The sequence below is a fragment of the Hyperolius riggenbachi genome, chromosome 1 (assembly GCF_040937935.1).
Source record: "Hyperolius riggenbachi isolate aHypRig1 chromosome 1, aHypRig1.pri, whole genome shotgun sequence".
Lineage (NCBI taxonomy): Eukaryota > Metazoa > Chordata > Amphibia > Anura > Hyperoliidae > Hyperolius > Hyperolius riggenbachi.
Genome location: NC_090646.1, coordinates 689446200 through 689468357, shown reverse-complemented (window position 1 = coordinate 689468357; position 22158 = coordinate 689446200). Strand labels below are relative to the sequence as shown.

Genomic DNA, 22158 nt, shown 5'->3' with positions numbered 1-22158 from the left:
CATGCTGGTGTTATGCCTTCCTCTGGATCAGCAGGATTATGTGAGGGGGCAGGCTGGTGTTGTGCCTTCCTCTGGATCAGCAGGATTATGTGAGGGGGCAGGCTGGTGTTGTGCCTTCCTCTGGATCAGCAGGGATATGCGAGGGAGCATGCTGGTGTTATGCCTTCCTCTGGATCAGCAGGATTATGTGAGGGGGCAGGCTGGTGTTGTACCTTCCTCTGGATCAGCAGGGATATGTGAGGGAGCAGGCTGGTGTTGTGCCTTCCTCTGGATCAGCAGGGATATGTGAGGGTGCAGGCTGGTGTTGTGCCTTCCTCTGGATCAGCAGGGATATGTGAGGGAGCAGGCTGGTGTTGTACCTTCCTCTGGATCAGCAGGGATAAGTGAGGGAGCAGGCTGGTGTTGTGCCTTCCTCTGGATCAGCAGGGATATGTGAGGGAGCAGGCTGGTGTTGTGCCTTCCTCTGGATCAGCAGGGATATGTGAGGGTGCAGGCTGGTGTTGTTCCTTCCTCTGGATCAGCAGTGATATAATGTGAGGGTGCAGGCTGGTGCACCTTCCTCTGGATCAGCAGGATTATGTGAGGGGGCAGGCTGGTGTTGTGCCTTCCTCTGGATCAGGAGAGATATGTGAGGGTGCAGGCTGGTGTTGTGCCTTCCTCTGGATCAGGAGAGATATGTGAGGGTGCAGGCTGGTGTTGTGCCTTCCTCTGGATCAGCAGGGATATGTGAGGGAGCAGGCTGGTGTACCTTCCTCTGGATCAGCAGGGATATGTGAGGGAGCAGGCTGGTGTTGTGCCTTCCTCTGGATCAGCAGGGATATGTAAGGGTGCAGGCTGGTGTTGTGCCTTCCTCTCGATAAGCAGGGATATGTGAGGGTGCAGGCTGGTGTTGTGCCTTCCTCTGGATCATCAGGGATATGTGAGGGTGCAGGCTGGTGTTGTGCCTTCCTCTGGATCAGCATGGATATGTGAGGGAGCAGGCTGGTGTTGTACCTTCCTCTGGATCAGCAGGGATATGTGAGGGAGCAGTCTGGTGTTGTACCTTCCTCTGGATCAGCAGGGATATGTGAGGGTGCAGGCTGGTGTTGTTCCTTTCTCTGGATCAGCAGGGATATGTGAGGGAGCAGTCTGGTGTTGTGCCTTCCTCTGGATCAGCAGGGATATGTGAGGGTGCAGGTTGGTGTTGTACCTTCCTCTGGATCAGCAGGGTTATGTGAGGGAGCAGGCTGGTGTACCTTCCTCTGGATCAGCAGGGATATGTGAGGGAGCAGGCTGGTGTTTTACCTTCCTCTGGATCAGCAGGGATATGTGAGGGAGCAGGCTGGTGTTGTGCCTTCCTCTGGATCAGCAGGGATACGTGAGGGAGCAGGCTGGTGTTGTGCCTTCCTCTGGATCAGCAGGGATATGTGAGGGTGCAGGCTGGTGTTGTGACTTCCTCTGGATCAGCAGGGATATGTGAGGGTGCAGGCTGGTGTTGTGCCTTCCTCTGGATCAGCAGGGATATGTGAGGGTGCAGGCTGGTGTTGTGACTTCCTCTGGATCAGCAGGGATATGTGAGGGTGCAGGCTGGTGTTGTGCCTTCCTCAGGATCAGCAGAGATATGTGAGGGTGCAGGCTGGTGTTGTGCCTTCCTCTGGATCAGCAGGGATATGTGAGGGTGCAGGCTGGTGTTGTACCTTCCTCTGGATCAGCAGGGATATGTGAGGGAGCAGGCTGGTGTTGTGCCTTCCTCTGGATCAGCAGGGATATGTGAGGGTGCAGGCTGGTGTTGTGCCTTCCTCTGGATCAGCAGGGATATATGAGGGTGCATGCTGGTGTTGTGCCTTCCTCTGGATCAGCAGGATTATGTGAGGGGGCAGGCTGGTGTTGTGCCTTCCTCTGGATCAGCAGGGATATGTGAAGGAGCAGGCTGGTATTATGCCTTCCTCTGGATCAGCAGGATTATGTGAGGGGGCAGGCTGGTGTACCTTCCTCTGGATCAGCAGGGATATGTGAGGGAGCAGGATGGTGTTGTGCCTTCCTCTGGATCAGCTGGGATATGTGAGGGAGCAGGCTGGTGTTGTGCAGGGATATGTGAGGGAGCAGGCTGGTGTTGTGCCTTCCTCTGGATCAGCAGGGATATGTGAGGGAGCAGGCTGGTGTTGTACCTTCCTCTGGATCAGCAGGAATATGTGAGGGAGCAGGCTGGTTTTGTGCCTTCCTCTGGATCAGGAGAGATATGTGAGGGTGCAGGCTGGTGTTGTGCCTTCCTCTGGATCATCAGGGATATGTGAGGGTGCAGGCTGGTGTTGTGCCTTCCTCTGGATCAGCAGGGATATGTGAGGGTGCAGGCTGGTGTTGTGCCTTCCTCTGGGTCAGCAAGGATATGTGAGGGTGCAGGCTGGTGTTGTACCTTCCTCTGGATCAGCAGGGATATGTGAGGGAGCAGGCTGGTGTTGTGCCTTCCTCTGGATCAGCAGGGATATGTGAAGGAGCAGGCTGGTATTATGCCTTCCTCTGGATCAGCAGGATTATGTGAGGGGGCAGGCTGGTGTACCTTCCTCTGGATCAGCAGGGATATGTGAGGGAGCAGGATGGTGTTGTGCCTTCCTCTGGATCAGCTGGGATATGTGAGGGAGCAGGCTGGTGTTGTGCAGGGATATGTGAAGGTGCAGGCTGGTGTTGTTCCTTTCTCTGGATCAGCAGGGATATGTGAGGGAGCAGTCTGGTGTTGTGCCTTCCTCTGGATCAGCAGGGATATGTGAGGGTGCAGGTTGGTGTTGTACCTTCCTCTGGATCAGCAGGGTTATGTGAGGGAGCAGGCTGGTGTACCTTCCTCTGGATCAGCAGGGATATGTGAGGGAGCAGGCTGGTGTTTTACCTTCCTCTGGATCAGCAGGGATATGTGAGGGAGCAGGCTGGTGTTGTGCCTTCCTCTGGATCAGCAGGGATACGTGAGGGAGCAGGCTGGTGTTGTGCCTTCCTCTGGATCAGCAGGGATATGTGAGGGTGCAGGCTGGTGTTGTGACTTCCTCTGGATCAGCAGGGATATGTGAGGGTGCAGGCTGGTGTTGTGCCTTCCTCTGGATCAGCAGGGATATGTGAGGGTGCAGGCTGGTGTTGTGACTTCCTCTGGATCAGCAGGGATATGTGAGGGTGCAGGCTGGTGTTGTGCCTTCCTCAGGATCAGCAGAGATATGTGAGGGTGCAGGCTGGTGTTGTGCCTTCCTCTGGATCAGCAGGGATATGTGAGGGTGCAGGCTGGTGTTGTACCTTCCTCTGGATCAGCAGGGATATGTGAGGGAGCAGGCTGGTGTTGTGCCTTCCTCTGGATCAGCAGGGATATGTGAGGGTGCAGGCTGGTGTTGTGCCTTCCTCTGGATCAGCAGGGATATATGAGGGTGCATGCTGGTGTTGTGCCTTCCTCTGGATCAGCAGGATTATGTGAGGGGGCAGGCTGGTGTTGTGCCTTCCTCTGGATCAGCAGGGATATGTGAAGGAGCAGGCTGGTATTATGCCTTCCTCTGGATCAGCAGGATTATGTGAGGGGGCAGGCTGGTGTACCTTCCTCTGGATCAGCAGGGATATGTGAGGGAGCAGGATGGTGTTGTGCCTTCCTCTGGATCAGCTGGGATATGTGAGGGAGCAGGCTGGTGTTGTGCAGGGATATGTGAGGGAGCAGGCTGGTGTTGTGCCTTCCTCTGGATCAGCAGGGATATGTGAGGGAGCAGGCTGGTGTTGTACCTTCCTCTGGATCAGCAGGAATATGTGAGGGAGCAGGCTGGTTTTGTGCCTTCCTCTGGATCAGGAGAGATATGTGAGGGTGCAGGCTGGTGTTGTGCCTTCCTCTGGATCATCAGGGATATGTGAGGGTGCAGGCTGGTGTTGTGCCTTCCTCTGGATCAGCAGGGATATGTGAGGGTGCAGGCTGGTGTTGTGCCTTCCTCTGGGTCAGCAAGGATATGTGAGGGTGCAGGCTGGTGTTGTACCTTCCTCTGGATCAGCAGGGATATGTGAGGGAGCAGGCTGGTGTTGTGCCTTCCTCTGGATCAGCAGGGATATATGAGGGAGCAGGCTGGTGTACCTTCCTCTGGATCAGCAGGGATATGTGAGGGAGCAGGCTGGTGTTGTGCCTTCCTCTGGATCAGCAGGGATATGTGAGGGTGCAGGCTGGTGTTGTGCCTTCCTCTGGATAAGCAGGGATATGTGAGGGTGCAGGCTGGTGTTGTGCCTTCCTCTGGATCAGCAGGGATATGTGAGGGTGCAGGCTGGTGTTGTGCCTTCCTCTGGATCATCAGGGATATGTGAGGGTGCAGGCTGGTGTTGTGCCTTCCTCTGGATCAGCAGGGATATGTGAGGGAGCAGGCTGGTGTACCTTCCTCTGGATCAGCAGGGATATGTGAGGGTGCAGGCTGGTGTTGTGCCTTCTTCTGGATCATCAGGGATATGTGAGGGAGCAGGCTGGTGTTGTGCTTTCCTCTGGATCAGCAGGGATATGTGAGGGAGCAGGCTGGTGTTGTGCTTTCCTCTGGATCAGCAGGGATATGTGAGGGAGCAGGCTGGTGTTGTGCTTTCCTCTGGATCAGCAGGGATATGTGAGGGAGCAGGCTGGTGTTGTCCCTTCCTCTGGATCAGCAGGGATATGTGAGGGTGCAGGCTGGTGTTGTACCTTCCTCTGGATCAGCAGGGATATGTGAGGGTGCAGGCTGGTGTTGTGCCTTCCTCTGGATCAGCAGGGATACGTGAGGGAGCAGGCTGGTGTTGTACTTTGTACTGGTTGAACTCGATGGACGTATGTCTTTTTTCAACCCAAATAACTATGTAATTATGTGTGCTCCTAATCCCTGTTTTTTTGCGTTTTTTCTGGCCACACCCCCTTCAGCACCTCCCTTTCCCTAATAACTTATTTAATGTCCTAACTAGAGGCGATGTGCCTGGATATATGGGTTTTTTCTTCTTGTCCAGTGTATATGACATGTAGTAACGTGATGTCTGTTCAGTGTATATGACATGTAGTCACGTGATGTCTGTCCTGTGTATATGACATGTAGTCACGTGATTTCTGTCCTGTGTATATGACATGTAGTCACGTGATGTCTGTCCTGTGTGTATGACATGTAGTTACGTGATGTCTGTCCTGTGTGTATGACATGTAGTCACGTGATGTCTGTCCTGTGTGTATGACATGTAGTCACGTGATGTCTGTCCTGTGTGTATGACATGTAGTCACGTGATGTCTGTCCTGTGTGTATGACATGTAGTCACGTGATGTCTGTCCTGTGTGTATGACATGTAGTCACGTGATGTCTGTCCTGTGTATATGACATGTAGTCACGTGATGTCTGTCCTGTGTGTATGACATGTAGTCACGTGATGTCTGTCCTGTGTGTATGACATGTAGTCACGTGATGTCTGTCCTGTGTGTATGACATGTAGTCACGTGATGTCTGTCCTGTGTGTATGACATGTAGTCACATGACGTTATACATAGGAATGAATACCTGCCTGTACTCCGCAGGGGACATGCTGGCGATCATATTTGGCGTCCTCTTCGGGGTGACAGCTGTCGCTTTCTTCATTTACGTCAAACAGAACAAAAACAGGAATCAGAGGTAACAATCCCTTTACTGACCAGTGGGGGGCCTCGCTCCTCACTAATAACATCACTGACTGACACCCTTATACAGGAAGTGTGGCTTCATGATCAGTTATTTACATTTAGTATACAAATACCCCCTTGCTTTATTAAACATGAATACAGAGGAGATCCCACCACACACTCCCTGATCCTGAGGAGATCCCACCACACACTCCCTGATCCTGAGGAGATCCCACCACACACTCCCTGATCCTGAGGAGATCCCACCACACACTCCCTGATCCTGAGGAGATCCCACACACACACACACCCTGATCCCGAGAAGAGATCCCACCACACACTCCCTGATCCTGAGGAGATCCCACACACACACTCCATGATCCCGAGGAGATCCCACCACATACACTCCCTGATCCTGAGGAGATGCCACACTCTCCCTGATCCCGAGGAGATCCCACCACACACACTCCCTGATCCTGAGGAGATCCCACCACACACTCTCCCTGATCCCGAGGAGATCCCACCACACACTCCCTGATCCTGAGGAGATCCCACACACTCCATGATCCCGAGGAGATCCCACCACACACACTCCCTGATCCTGAGGAGATCCCACCACACCCTCTCCCTGATCCTGAGGAGATCTCACCACACTCTACCTGATCCCGAGGAGATCCCACCACATACACTCCCTGATCCTGGGGAGATCACACACACACACACTCCCTGATCCTGAAGAGATCCCACCACACACTCTCCCTGATCCTGGGGAGATCCCACCACACACCCCCTGATCCTGAGGAGATCCCACCACATACACTCGCTGATCCCGAGGAGATCCCACCACACACACTCCCTGATCCTGAGGAGATCCCACCACACAAACTCCCTGATCCTGAGGAGATCACACACACACTCCCTGACCCTGAGGAGATCACACACACACACACACTCCCTGATCCCGAGGAGATCCCACCACACACACTCCCTGATCCCAAGGAGATCCCACCAAACACACTCCCTAATCACGAGGAGATCCCACCACACACTCTCCCTGATCCTGAGGAGATCCCACACACACACACACACACACACACACACTCCCTGATCCTGAGGAGATCCCACACACACACACACACACTCCCTGATCCCGAGGAGATCCCACCACACACACTCCCTGATCCCGAGGAGATCCCACCACACACACTCCCTGATCCTGAGGAGATCCCACCACACACACTCTCTGATCCTGGGGAGATCCCACCACACACTCCCTGATCCTGAGGAGATCCCACCACACACACTCCTTGATCCTGAGGAGATCGCACCAGTCACCACACTCTCCCTGATCCCAAGGAGATCCCACCACACACACTCCCTGATCCTGAGGAGATCCTACCACACACACTCCCTGATCCTGAGGAGATCCCACCACACACACTCCCTGATCCTGAGGAGGTCCCACCACACACACTCCCTGATCCTGAGGAGATCCCACCACACACACTCCCTGCTCCTGAGGAGATCCCACCACACACTCTCCCTGATCCTGAGGAGATCCCACCACACACTCTCCATGATCCTGAGGAGATCCCACCACACACACTCCCTGATCCTGAGGAGATCCCACCACACACACTCCCTGATCCTGGGGAGATCCCACCACACACACTCCCAGATCCTGAGGAAATCCCACCACACACACTCCCTTATCCTGAGGAGATCCCACCACGCACACTCCCTGATCCTGGGGAGTTCCCACCACACACACAACCCAGATCCTGAGAAGATCCCACCACACACACTCCCTTATCCTGAGGAGATCCCACCACACACACTCTCTGATCAAGGGGAGATCCCACCACACACACTCCCTGATCCTGAGGAGATCCCACCACACACACTCCCTGATGCCGAGAAGAGATCCCACCACATACACTCCCTGATCCTGAGGAGATGCCACACTCTCCCTGATCCCGAGGAGATCCCACCGCACACTCCCTGATCCTGAGGAGATCCCACCACACACTCTCCCTGATCCCGAGGAGATCCCACCACACACACTCCCTGATCCTGAGGAGATCCCACAACACACACTCCCTCATCCCGAGGAGATCCCACCACACACACTCCCTGATCCTGAGGAGATCCCACCACACACTCTCCCTAATCCTGAGGAGATCCCACCACACAAACTCCCTGATCCTGAGGAGATCCCACACACACACACTGCCTGACCCTGAGGAGATCACACACACACACACACTCCCTGGTCCCGAGGAGATCCCACCACACACACTCCCTGATCCCAAGGAGATCCCACAACACACACTCCCTGACCCCGAGGAGATCCCACCACACACTCTCCCTGATCCTGAGGAAATCCCACACACACACACACACACACACACACACACACACACACACACACACACACACACACACACACTCCCTGATCCTGAGGAGATCCCACACACACACACACACTCCCTGATCCCGAGGAGATCCCACCACACACACTCCCTGATCCCGAGGAGATCCCACCACACACACTCCCTGATCCTGAGGAGATCCCACCACACACTCTCCCTAATCCTGAGGAGATCCCACCACACAAACTCCCTGATCCTGAGGAGATCCCACACACACACACTGCCTGACCCTGAGGAGATCACACACACACACACACTCCCTGGTCCCGAGGAGATCCCACCACACACACTCCCTGATCCCAAGGAGATCCCACAACACACACTCCCTGACCCCGAGGAGATCCCACCACACACTCTCCCTGATCCTGAGGAAATCCCACACACACACACACACTCCCTGATCCTGAGGAGATCCCACACACACACACACACTCCCTGATCCCGAGGAGATCCCACCACACACACTCCCTGATCCCGAGGAGATCCCACCACACACACTCCCTGATCCTGGGGAGATCCCACCACACACCCCCTGATCCTGAGGAGATCCCACCACATACACTCACTGATCCCGAGGAGATCCCACCACACACACTCCCTTATCCTGAGGAGATCCCACCACGCACACTCCCTGATCCTGAGGAGATCCCACCACGCACACTCCCTGATCCTGAGGAGATCCCACACACACACACTCCCTGACCCTGAGGAGATCCCCCCACACACAAACACTCCCTGATCCCGAGGAGATCCCACCACACACACTCCCTGATCCCGAGGAGATCCCACCACACACACTCCCTGATCCCGAGGAGATCCCACCACACACTCCCTGATCCTGAGGAGATCCCACCACACACACTCCCTGATCCTGAGGAGATCCCACCACACACACTCTCTGATCCTGGGGAGATCCCACCACACACTCCCTGATCCTGAGGAGATCCCACCACACACACTCCCTGATTCTGAGGAGATCTCACCAGTCACCACACTCTCCCTGATCCCAAGGAGATCCCACCACACACACTCCCTGATCCTGAGGAGATCCTACCACACACACTCCCTGATCCTGAGGAGATCCCACCACACACACTCCCTGATCCTCCTGAGGAGATCCCACCACACACACTCCCTGATCCTGAGGAGATCCCACCACACACTCTCCCTGATCCTGAGGAGATCCCACCACACACTCTCCCTGATCCTGAGGAGATCCCACCACACACACTCCCTGATCCTGAGGAGATCCCACCACACACACTCCCTGATCCTGGGGAGACCCCACCACACACACTCCCAGATCCTGAGGAGATCCCACCACACACATTCCCTGATCCTGAGGAGATCCCACCACACACACTCCCTGATCCTGGGGAGATCCCACCACACACACTCCCAGATCCTGAGGAGATCCCACCACACACATTCCCTGATCCTGAGGAGATCCCACCACACACACTCCCTGATCCTGGGGAGATCCCACCACACACACAACCCAGATCCTGAGAAGATCTCACCACACACACTCCCTTATCCTGAGGAGATCCCACCACGCACACTCCCTGATCCTGAGGAGATCCCACCACACACACTCCCCGATCCTGAGGAAATCCCACCACACACACTCCCTGATCCTGAGGAGATCCCACCACACACTCTCCCTGATCCTGAGGAGATCCCACCACACACACTCTCTGATCCAGGGGAGATCCCACCACACACACTCCCTGATCCTGAGGAGATCCCACCACACACACTCCCTGATCCTGAGGAGATCCCACCACACACTCCCTGATCCCGAGGAGATCCCACCACACACACTCTCTGATCCAGGGGAGACCCCACCACACACACTCCCTGATCCTGAGGAGATCCCACCACACACACTCTCTGATCCAGGGGAGATCCCACCACACACACTCCCTGATCCTGAGGAGATCCCAACACACACACTCCCTGATCCTGAGGAGATCCCACCACACACACTCCCTGATCCAGGGGAGATCCCACCACACACACTCCCTGATCCAGGGGAGATCCCTCCACACACACTCCCTGATCCAGGGGAGATCCCACCACACACACTCTCTGATCCAGGGGAGATCCCACCACACACACTCCCTGATCCAGGGGAGATCCCACCACACACTCTCCCTGATCCTGAGGAGATCCCACCACACACACTCCCTGATCCTGAGGAGATCCCACCACACACACTCCCTGATCCTGAGGAGATCCCACCACACACACTCCCTGATCCTGAGGAGATCCCACCACACACACACTCTCTGATCCAGGGGAGATCCCACCACACACACTCCATGATCCAGGGGAGATCCCTCCACACACACTCTCTGATCCAGGGGAGATCCCTCCACACACACTCTCTGATCCAGGGGAGATCCCACCACACACACTCCCTGATCCTGAGGAGATCCCACCACACACTCCCTAATCCTGAGGAGGTCCCACCACACACACTCCCTGATCCAGGGGAGATCCCACCGCACACACTCCCTGATCCTGAGGAGATCCCACCACACACACACTCTCTGATCCAGGGGAGATCCCATCACACACACTCCCTGATCCAGGGGAGATCCCTCCACACACACTCTCTGATCCAGGGGAGATCCCACCGCACACACTCCCTGATCCTGAGGAGATCCCACCACACACACTCCCTGATCCAGGGGAGATCCCACCGCACACACTCCCTGATCCTGTGGAGATCCCACCACACACACACTCTCTGATCCAGGGGAGATCCCACCACACACACTCCCTGATCCAGGGGAGATCCCTCCACACACACTCTCTGATCCAGGGGAGATCCCACCACACACACTCCCTGATCCTGAGGAGATCCCACCACACACACTCCCTGATCCAGGGGAGATCCCACCGCACACACTCCCTGATCCTGAGGAGATCCCACCACACACACACTCTCTGATCCAGGGAAGATCCCATCACACACACTCCCTGATCCAGGGGAGATCCCTCCACACACACTCCCTGATCCAGGGGAGATCCCACCGCACACACTCCCTGATCCTGAGGAGATCCCACCACACACACACTCTCTGATCCAGGGGAGATCCCACCACACACACTCCCTGATCCAGGGGAGATCCCTCCACACACACTCTCTGATCCAGGGGAGATCCCTCCACACACACTCTCTGATCCAGGGGAGATCCCACCACACACACTCCCTGATCCAGGGGAGATCCCTCCACACACACTCTCTGATCCAGGGGAGATCCCACCACACACATTCCCTGATCCTGAGGAGATCCCACCACACACACTCCCTGATCCAGGGGAGATCCCACCGCACACACTCCCTGATCCTGAGGAGATCCCACCACACACTCCCTGATCCTAAGGAGATCCCACCACACACACTCCCTGATCCTGAGGAGATCCCACCACACACTCCCTGATCCTGAGGAGATTCCACCACACACACTCCCTGATCCTGAGGAGATCCCACCGCACACACTCCCTGATCCTGAGGAGATCCCACCACACACACACTCTGTGATCCAGGGGAGATCCCACCACACACACTCCATGATCCAGGGGAGATCCCTCCACACACACTCTCTGATCCAGGGGAGATTCCTCCACACAAACTCTCTGATCCAGGGGAGATCCCACCACACACACTCCCTGATCCAGGGGAGATCCCTCCACACACACTCTCTGATCCAGTGTAGATCCCACCGCATACACTCCCTGATCCTGAGGAGATCCCACCACACACACGCCCTGATCCAGGGGAGATCCCACCGCACACACTCCCTGATCCTGAGGAGATCCCACCACACACTCCCTGATCCTGAGGAGATCCCACCACACACACTCCCTGATCCTGTGGAGATCCCACCACACACTCCCTGATCCTGAGGAGATCCCACCACACACATTCCCTGATCCTGAGGAGATCCCACCACACACACTCCCTGATCCTGGGGAGATCCCACCACACACACAACCCAGATCCTGAGAAGATCCCACCACACACACTCCCTGATCCAGGGGAGATCCCACCACACACACTCCCTGATCCGGAGGAGATCCCACCACACACACTCCCTGATCCTGAGGAGATCCCACCACACACACTCCCTGATCCTGAGGAGATCCCACCACACACACTCCCTGATCCTGAGGGGCTAATAATAAGTACAATGGATTGTAGATGTTCTGTGATAAAACAATTCATTCTGATATAACATGTACAGTATCTTCTTTTTTATTACTTTTTTCTCTTCTGCAGATCTTCTGATAATAAATCCAATGTTATCTACAAGGCTGCCGCAGCAGAAGACTCTGTGGCATAGTGCGACCAAGACCATCCATCCAGGGTGGAGACATGTAGTGCGACCAAAGCCATCCAGGGTAGGAGTAGTGTAGTGCAACCAATGCCATCCAGAGGAGGAGACATGTAGTGCAACCAAGACCATCCATCCAGAGGAGGAGACATGTAGTGCAACCAATGCCATCCAGAGGAGGAGACATGTAGTGCAACTAATGCCATCCAGGGTAGGAGTAGTGTAGTGCAACCAAAAATATCCAGTAGAGGATTGGTGCAGTACAATAAAGAGTAAACAGGAAAGAAAAGGGGTAGTTCACTGCAGAAAACTCAGGTAAGAAGGGATGTAATTAAGGGAAGAGATTGGGAAAGTAGAGTAGTGGAGACAATCCAGGGAAAGAAGCGTCTAGAACCATGGAGAGAGTCTAGAGAAGGGTGTGTGTATCGAGCAGCCCAGGGGAAGAAATGTGCAGAGCAGTGGGGAGACTCCAGGGAAGGAAATGTGTACAGTAGGTGAGACAGTCAAGGGAAGGAGGCATGTAGAATAGTAGAGACAGTCCAGGGAGGGAAATGTGTAGAGCAGGGTGGACAGTCCTGGGAAGGAGGCATATAGAGCAGAGGAAACAGTAGTAGTAGGAAGTAGGAGCAGGGATGAGGCAGTGGAGACAGTCCAGGGAAGGAGGCCTATAGAGCAGTGGAGACAGTCCAGGGAAGGAGGCATATAGAGCAGTAGAGACAGTCCTGGGAAGGAGGCATATAGAGCAGTAAAGACAGTCCAGGGAAGGAGGCATATAGAGCAGTGGAGACAGTCCAGGGAAGGCAGCATATAGAGCAGTGGAGACAGTCCAGGGATGGAGAGGGATTGGAGCAGTGGAGACAGTCCTGGGAAGGAGGCATATAGAGCAGTGGAGACAGTCCAGGGAAGGAGGCATATAGAGCAGTGGAGACAGTCCAGGGAAGGAGGCATATAGAGCAGTGGAGACAGTCCAGGGAAGGAGACATATAGAGCAGTGGAGACAGTCCTGGGAAGGAGGCATATAGAGCAGTGGAGACAGTCCAGGGAAGGAGGCATATAGAGCAGTGGAGACAGTCCAGGGAAGGAGACATATAGAGCAGTGGAGACAGTCCTGGGAAGGAGGCATATAGAGCAGTGGAGACAGTCCAGGGAAGGAGGCATATAGAGCAGTGGAGACAGTCCAGGGAAGGAGACATATAGAGCAGTAGAGACAGTCCAGGGAAGGAGGCATATAGAGCAGTGGAGACAGTCCAGGGAAAGAGGTATATAGAGCAGTGGAGACAGTCCAGTGAAGGAGGCATATAGAGCAGTGGAGACAGTCCTGGGAAGGAGGCATATAGAGCAGTGGAGACAGTCCAGGGAAAGAGGTATAGGGCAGTGGAGACAGTCCAGTGAAGGAGGCATAGAGCAGTGGAGACAGTCCTGGGAAGGAGGCATATAGAGCAGTGGAGACAGTCCAGGGAAAGAGGTATATAGAGCAGTGGAGACAGTCCAGTATAGGAGGCATATAGAGCAGGGAGACAGTCCTGCGAAGGAGGCATATAGAGCAGTGAAGACAGTTCAGGGAAGGAGAGGGAGTGGAGCAGTGGAGACAGTCCAGGGAAAAAGGTGTATAGAGCAGGGGAGTTAGTCCAGGGAAGGAGGCATATAGAGCAGTGAAGACAGTCCAGGGATGGAGAGGGAGTGGAGCAGTGGAGACAGTCCAGGGAAGGAGTGGAGCAGTGGAGACAGTTCAGGGAAGGAGAGGGAGTGGTGCAGTGGAGACAGTTCAGGGAAGGAGAGGGATTGGAGCAGTGGAGACAGTACAGGGAAGGAGAGGGAGTGGTGCAGTGGTGACAGTTCAGGGAAGGAGAGGGAGTGGTGCAGTGGTGACAGTCCAGGGAAAAAGGTGTATAGAGCAGGGGAGTTAGTCCAGGGAAGGAGGCATATAGAGCAGTGGAGACAGTCCAGGGATGGAGAGGGAGTGGAGCAGTGGAGACAGTCCAGGGAAGGAGTGGAGCAGTGGAGACAGTTCAGGGAAGAAGAGGGAGTGGTGCAGTGGAGACAGTTCAGGGAAGGAGAGGGATTGTAGCAGTGGAGACAGTACAGGGAAGGAGAGGGAGTGGTGCAGTGGAGACAGTTCAGGGAAGGAGAGGGAGTGGAGACAGTCCAGGCAAGGAGAGGGAGTGGAGCAGTGGAGACAGTCCAGGGAAGGAGAGGGAGTGGAGCAGTGGAGACAGTTCAGGGAATTCGGTATATAGAGCCGTTGAGACAGTCCTGGGAAGGCGGCATATAGAGCAGTGGAAACAGTCCTGGGAATGAGGCATATAGAGCAGTGGAGACAGTCCAAGGAAAGAGGTATATAGAGCAGTGGAGACAGTCCAGGGAAGGAGGCATATAGAGCAGTGGAGACAGTCCAGGGAAGGAGGCATATAGAGCAGTGGAGACAGTCCAGGGAAGGAGGCATATAGAGCAGTGGAGACAGTCCAGGGAAGGAGGCATATAGAGCAGTGGAGACAGTTCAGGGAAGGAGAGGGAGTGGAGCAGTGGAGACAGTCCAGGGAAGGAGAGGGAGTGGTGCAGTGGAGACAGTTCAGGGAAGGAGAGGGAGTGGTGCAGTGGAGACAGTCCAGGGAAGGAGAGGGAGTGGAGCAGTGGAGACAGTCCAGGGAAGGAGGCATATAGAGCAGTGGAGAAAGTCCAAGGAAGGAGGTATATAGAGCAGAGGAGACAGTCCGGGGAAGGAGGCATATAGAGCAGTGGAGACAGTCCAAGGAATTCGGTATATAGAGCAGTGGAGACAGTCCTGGGAAGGAGGCATATAGAGCAGTGGAGACAGTCCAGGGAAGGAGGCATATAGAGCAGTGTAGACAGTCCTGGGAAGGAGGCATATAGAGCAGTGGAGACAGTCCTGGGAAGGAGGCATATAGAGCAGTGGAGACAGTCCAAGGAATTCGGTATATAGAGCAGTGGAGACAGTCCTGGGGAGGAGGCATATAGAGCAGTGGAGACAGTCCAAGGAATTCGGTATATAGAGCAGTGGAGACAGTCCTGGGAAGGAGGCATATAGAGCAGTGGAGCCAGTCCTGGGAAGGAGGCATATAGAGCAGTGGAGACAGTCCAAGGAATTCGGTATATAGAGCAGTGGAGACAGTCCAGGGAAGGAGGCATATAGAGCAGTGTAGACAGTCCAAGTAAAGAGGTATATAGAGCAGTTGAGACAGTCCTGGGAAGGAGGCCTATAGAGCAGTGGAGACAGTCCAGGGAAGGAGGCATATAGAGCAGTGGAGCCAGTCCTGGGAAGGAGGCATATAGAGCAGTGGAGACAGTCCAAGGAATTCGGTATATAGAGCAGTAGAGACAGTCCAGGGAAGGAGGCATATAGAGCAGTGGAGACAGTACAAGGAAAGAGGTATATAGAGCAGTGGAGACAGTCCGGGGGAGGAGGCATATAGAGCAGTGGAGACAGTCCAGGGAAGGCAGCATATAGAGCAGTGGAGACAGTCCTGGGAAGGAGGCATATAGAGCAGTGGAGACAGTCCAAGGAAGGAGGTATATAGAGCAGTGGAGACAGTCCTGGGAAGGAGGCATATAGAGCAGTGGAGCCAGTCCTGGGAAGGAGGCATATAGAGCAGTGGAGACAGTCCTGGGAAGGAGGCATATAGAGCAGTGGAGCCAGTCCTGGGAAGGAGGCATATAGAGCAGTGGAGACAGTCCAAGGAATTCGGTATATAGAGAAGTGGAGACAGTCCTGGGGAGGAGGCATATAGAGCAGTGGAGACAGTCCAAGGAAAGAGGTATATAGAGCAGTTGAGACAGTCCAGGGAAGAAGGCATATAGAGCAGTGGAGACAGTCCTGGGGAGGAGGCATATAGAGCAGTGGAGACAGTCCAAGGAAAGAGGTATATAGAGCAGTGGAGACAGTCCTGGGAAGGAGGCATATAGAGCAGTGGAGCCAGTCCTGGGAAGGAGGCATATAGCGCAGTGGAGACAGTCCAAGGAATTCGGTATATAGAGCAGTGGAGACAGTCCTGGGGAGGAGGCATATAGAGCAGTGGAGACAGTCCAAGGAAAGAGGTATATAGAGCAGTTGAGACAGTCCAGGGATGGAGAGGGATTGGAGCAGTGGAGACAGTCCTGGGAAGGAGGCATATAGAGCAGTGGAGACAGTCCAGGGAAGGAGGCATATAGAGCAGTGGAGACAGTCCAGGGAAGGAGACATATAGAGCAGTGGAGACAGTCCAGGGAAGGAGGCATATAGAGCAGTGGAGACAGTCCAGGGAAGGAGGCATATAGAGCAGTGGAGACAGTCCAGGGAAGGAGACATATAGAGCAGTAGAGACAGTCCAGGGAAGGAGGCATATAGAGCAGTGGAGACAGTCCAGGGAAAGAGGTATATAGAGCAGTGGAGACAGTCCATTGAAGGAGGCATATAGAGCAGTGGAGACAGTCCTGGGAAGGAGGCATATAGAGCAGTGGAGACAGTCCAGGGAAAGAGGTATAGGGCAGTGGAGACAGTCCAGTGAAGGAGGCATAGAGCAGTGGAGACAGTCCTGGAAAGGAGGCATATAGAGCAGTGGAGACAGTCCAAGGAATTCGGTATATAGAGCAGTTGAGACAGTCCAGGGAAGGAGGCATATAGAGCAGTGGAGACAGTACAAGGAAAGAGGTATATAGAGCAGTGGAGACAGTCCGGGGGAGGAGGCATATAGAGCAGTGGAGACAGTCCAGGGAAGGCGGCATATAGAGCAGTGGAGACAGTCCTGGGAAGGAGGCATATAGAGCAGTGGAGACAGTCCAAGGAAGGAGGCATATAGAGCAGTGGAGCCAGTCCTGGGAAGGAGGCATATAGAGCAGTGGAGACAGTCCAAGGAATTCGGTATATAGAGCAGTGGAGACAGTCCTGGGGAGGAGGCATATAGAGCAGTGGAGACAGTCCAAGGAAAGAGGTATATAGAGCAGTTGAGACAGTCCAGGGAAGAAGGCATATAGAGCAGTGGAGACAGTCCTGGGGAGGAGGCATTTAGAGCAGTGGAGACAGTCCAAGGAAAGAGGTATATAGAGCAGTGGAGACAGTCCTGGGAAGGAGGCATATAGAGCAGTGGAGCCAGTCCTGGGAAGGAGGCATATAGCGCAGTGGAGACAGTCCTTATTCGGTATATAGAGCAGTGGAGACAGTCCTGGGGAGGAGGCATATAGAGCAGTGGAGACAGTCCAAGGAAAGAGGTATATAGAGCAGTTGAGACAGTCCAGGGAAGGAGGCATATAGAGCAGTGGAGACAGTCCAGGGAAGGAGGCATATAGAGCAGTGGAGACAGTCCTGGGAAGGAGGCATATAGAGCAGTGGAGACAGTTCAAGGAAAGAGGTATATAGAGCAGTTGAGACAGTCCAGGGAAGGAGGCATATAGAGCAGTGGAGACAGTCCTGGGAAGGAGGCATATAGAGCAGTGGAGACAGTCCAAGGAAAGAGGTATATAGAGCAGTTGAGACAGTCCAGGGAAGAAGGCATATAGAGCAGTGGAGACAGTCCTGGGGAGGAGGCATTTAGAGCAGTGGAGACAGTCCAAGGAAAGAGGTATATAGAGCAGTGGAGACAGTCCTGGGAAGGAGGCATATAGAGCAGTGGAGACAGTCCTGGGAAAGAGGCATATAGAGCAGTGGAGAAAGTCCAGGGAAGGAGGCCTATTAGAGCAGTGACTGTCTCCAGTGGCATATAGAGCAGTGGAGACAGTCCTGGGAAGGAGGCATATAGAGCAGTGGAGACAGTCCTGGGAAAGAGGCATATAGAGCAGTGGAGAAAGTCCAGGGAAGGAGGCCTATAGAGCAGTGGAGACAGTCCTGGGAAGGAGGCATATAGAGCAGTGGAGACAGTCCTGGGAAGGAGGCATATAGAGCAGTGGAGACAGTCCTGGGAAGGAGGCATATAGAGCAGTGGAGACAGTCCTGGGAAGGAGGTATATAGAGCAGTGGAGACAGTCCAAGGAAAGAGGTATATAGAGCAGTGGAGACAGTCCAGGGAAGGAGGCATATAGAGCAGTGGAGACAGTCCTGGGAAGGAGGCATATAGAGCAGTGGAGACAGTCCAGGGAAGGAGGCCTATAGAGCAGTGGAGACAGTCCAGGGAAGGAGGCATATAGAGCAGTAGAGACAGTCCAGGGAAGTAGGTATATAGAGCAGTGGAGACAGTCCTGGGAAGGAGGTATATAGAGCAGTGTAGACAGTCCAAGGAAAGAGGTATATAGAGCAGTGGAGACAGTCCAGGGAAGGAGACATATAGAGCAGTGGAGACAGTCCTGGGAAGGAGGCATATAGAGCAGTGGAGACAGTCCTGGGAAAGAGGCATATAGAGCAGTGGAGACAGTCCTGGGAAGGAGGCATATAGAGCAGTGGAGACAGTCCTGGGAAAGAGGCATATAGAGCAGTGGAGAAAGTCCAGGGAAGGAGGCCTATAAAGCAGTGGAGACAGTCCTGGGAAGGAGGCATATAGAGCAGTGGAGACAGTCCTGGGAAGGAGGCATATAGAACAGTGGAGACAGTCCTGGGAAGGAGGCATATAGAGCAGTGGAGACAGTCCTGGGAAGGAGGTATATAGAGCAGTGGAGACAGTCCAAGGAAAGAGGTATATAGAGCATTGGAGACAGTCCAGGGAAGGAGGCATATAGAGCAGTGGAGACAGTCCTGGGAAGGAGGCATATAGAGCAGTGGAGACAGTCCTGGGAAGGAGGCATATAGAGCAGTGGAGACAGTCCTGGGAAGGAGGCATATAGAGCAGTGGAGACAGTCCTGGGAAGGAGGTATATAGAGCAGTGGAGACAGTCCAAGGAAAGAGGTATATAGAGCAGTGGAGACAGTCCAGGGAAGGAGGCATATAGAGCAGTGGAGACAGTCCTGGGAAGGAGGCATATAGAGCAGTGGAGACAGTCCAGGGAAGGAGGCCTATAGAGCAGTGGAGACAGTCCAGGGAAGGAGGCATATAGAGCAGTAGAGACAGTCCAGGGAAGTAGGTATGTAGAGCAGTGGAGACAGTCCTGGGAAGGAGGTATATAGAGCAGTGTAGACAGTCCAAGGAAAGAGGTATATAGAGCAGTGGAGACAGTCCAGGGAAGGAGGCATATAGAGCAGTGGAGACAGTCCTGGGAAGGAGGCATATAGAGCAGTGGAGACAGTCCAGGGAAGGAGGCCTATAGAGCAGTGGAGACAGTCCAGGGAAGGAGGCATATAGAGCAGTAGAGACAGTCCAGGGAAGGAGGTATATAGAGCAGTTGAGACAGTCCAGGGAAGGAGGCATATAGAGCAGTATAGACAGTCCAAGGAAAGAGGCATATAGAGCAGTGGAGACAGTCCAGGGAAGGAGGCATATAGAGCAGTGGAGACAGTCCAATGAATTTGGCATATAGAGCAGTGGAGCCAGTCCAGGGAAGGAGGCATATAGAGCAGTGGAGACAGTCCTGGGAAGGAGGTATATAGAGCAGTAGAGACAGTCCAGGGAAGGAGGCATATAGAGCAGTAGAGACAGTCCAGGGAAGGCGGTATATAAAGCAGTTGAGACAGTCCAGGGAAGGAGGCATATAGAGCAGTATAGACAGTCCAAGGAAAGAGGCATATAGAGCAGTGGAGACAGTCCAGGGAAGGAGGCATATAGAGCAGTGGAGACAGTCCAATGAATTTGGCATATAGAGCATTGGAGCCAGTACAGGGAAGGAGGCATATAGAGCAGTGGAGACAGTCCTGGGAAGGAGGTATATAGAGCAGTAGAGACAGTCCAGGGAAGGAGGCATATAGAGCAGTGGAGCCAGTCCAGGGAAGGAGGTATATAGAGCAGTGGAGCCAGTCCATGGAAAAAGGCATATAGAGCAGTGGAGACAGTCCTGGGAAGGAGGCATATAGAGCAGTGGAGACAGTCCTGGGAAGGAGGCATATAGAGCAGTGGAGCCAGTCCTGGGAAGGAGGCATAGAGCAGTGGAGACAGTCCTGGGAAAAAGGCATATAGAGCAGTGGAGACAGTACAGGGAAGGGTTAGCCAGAGACACCAGAAGACATGGCAATTTCTGTAATGCACTCACTGACCAATCAGCTGGAATAGGATGACTACTCTGTAAACATCATTCTCATCTGGGGGAATCTCCCCTCTGTAATATTGCCCTGCATGTTGGACTGGCATCTCTCATTGTGTTACATTATTCAATAAACCTCCAATATTTTCTATTACTTCACTGAGTGCTTCTTCCTCTCCTCTAACCAATCAGGACCCCCCAACTGAGGGCTTTCTCATTTATATCAACCAATAGGAAGCACCTAGCTGCACATTTGTCAATTGAACTGCAGCTGAATGGCAGCTGTAGTGCCACCATGTTTGTGAAGCGTTGACAGGTGGTGGTGTTACAGGGTGGTGTGTCGGACCACGGCCGTACACTATGGGGGCGTCGCCTTTCCAGCGCCAGTAGAATTTTGGTTTAGTGTTCAGGCCTGGCACTCAGATCAGAAACTTCTAATTCACGGGACCAAATAGCATTGGGTATGTCTCAAGAAACTGGTTGTGGTCAAACTGTGGGTGGCATTTAGGCCCCTTTCACTCAGGCAGCTGAGGGCAGTAAATTCACCACCTGTCAGCTGCTCTCCTGCACCAGCCAAGGGCTTGTCAGTGCCCGGTCCCGGTGCTGGACAGACGCCACCCCACCCCATTGAGTCACATCTGAGCATGGCAGACCGCTGAAATGCTCGGCAAGTATGCAGTTCAGCCACCCATCTGAAAGAGGCCTGAGGGTGTACATATCACCAGCAGAGAGTTATACACTAGCCAAGGAAGACTGCATAGAAGTAGAAGATTCACTAATTCCCCCTGGAAATAGCCCAGGCGGAAGGGAAGTGTACTCACACCAGTTTCTGGGGGAGGGGTGCTGGCAACCGAGTCCTAACGCACATCAACCATTTTTCCAAATACGTTTGTTTCAGGTCCATTCCTATAGGTTGCCAGTAGGGCATTCTGGGAGTCGTGTTGGTCACAGAGAATCAATTTACTGAGCCAAGGTTATGGGTGTAAGGCATGTTGTCCCTGATGTTTGGCAAGGTGAGTACTAGCTAGGGTACTGTCACACTGGGGCATTGTGGGGCATATCACCGCATTGCTAGGGTAGGACCCACAATAGGTTTGCTATTTACATAAGCTTGCATTATCATTTACATTCGTGCCAAACCATCGCGCCACCGACCACATGTACACCCTGCACACCCTTATCAACTGCCACCGACCACATCTACCCCCTGCACGCCCTTATCAACTGCCACCGACCACATCTACACTCTGCACACCCTTATCAACTGCCACCAACCACATCTACACCCTGCACGCCCTTATCAACTGCCACCGACCACATCTACACCCTGCACACCCTTATCAACTGCCACCAACCACATCTACCCCCTGCACACCCTTATCAACTGCCACCGACCACATCTACCCCCTGCACGCCCTTATCAACTGCCACCGACCACATCTACCCCCTGCACGCCCTTATCAACTGCCACCGACCACATCTACACTCTGCACACCCTTATCAACTGCCACCAACCACATCTACACCCTTCACACCCTTATCAACTGCCACCGACCACATCTACCCCCTGCACACCCTTATCAACTGCCACCGACCACATCTTCACCCTGCACACCCTTATCAACTGCCACCGACCACATCTACACCCTGCACGCCCTTATCAACTGCCACCGACCACATCTACCCCCTGCACACCCTTATCAACTGCCACCAACCACATCTACACCCTGCACACCCTTATCAACTGCCACCGACCACATCTACCCCCTGC

At 53.9% G+C, this 22158-nt stretch overlaps 1 protein-coding gene across 1 annotated transcript in view; it reads left to right on the top strand.

Moving 5' to 3' along the window:
• LOC137544736 (uncharacterized) overlaps positions 1–18852 on the top strand; it is a 241526-nt gene extending 222674 nt beyond the window's left edge. The window contains exons 8-9 of the mRNA XM_068265829.1: positions 5498–5591; positions 12302–18852. Of these exons, the coding sequence (XP_068121930.1) occupies positions 5498–5591; positions 12302–12365 (158 nt within the window). The 3' untranslated portion in view covers positions 12366–18852. The remainder of the gene's footprint in view (positions 1–5497; positions 5592–12301) is intronic.
• Positions 18853–22158: the final 3306 nt, after the last annotated feature.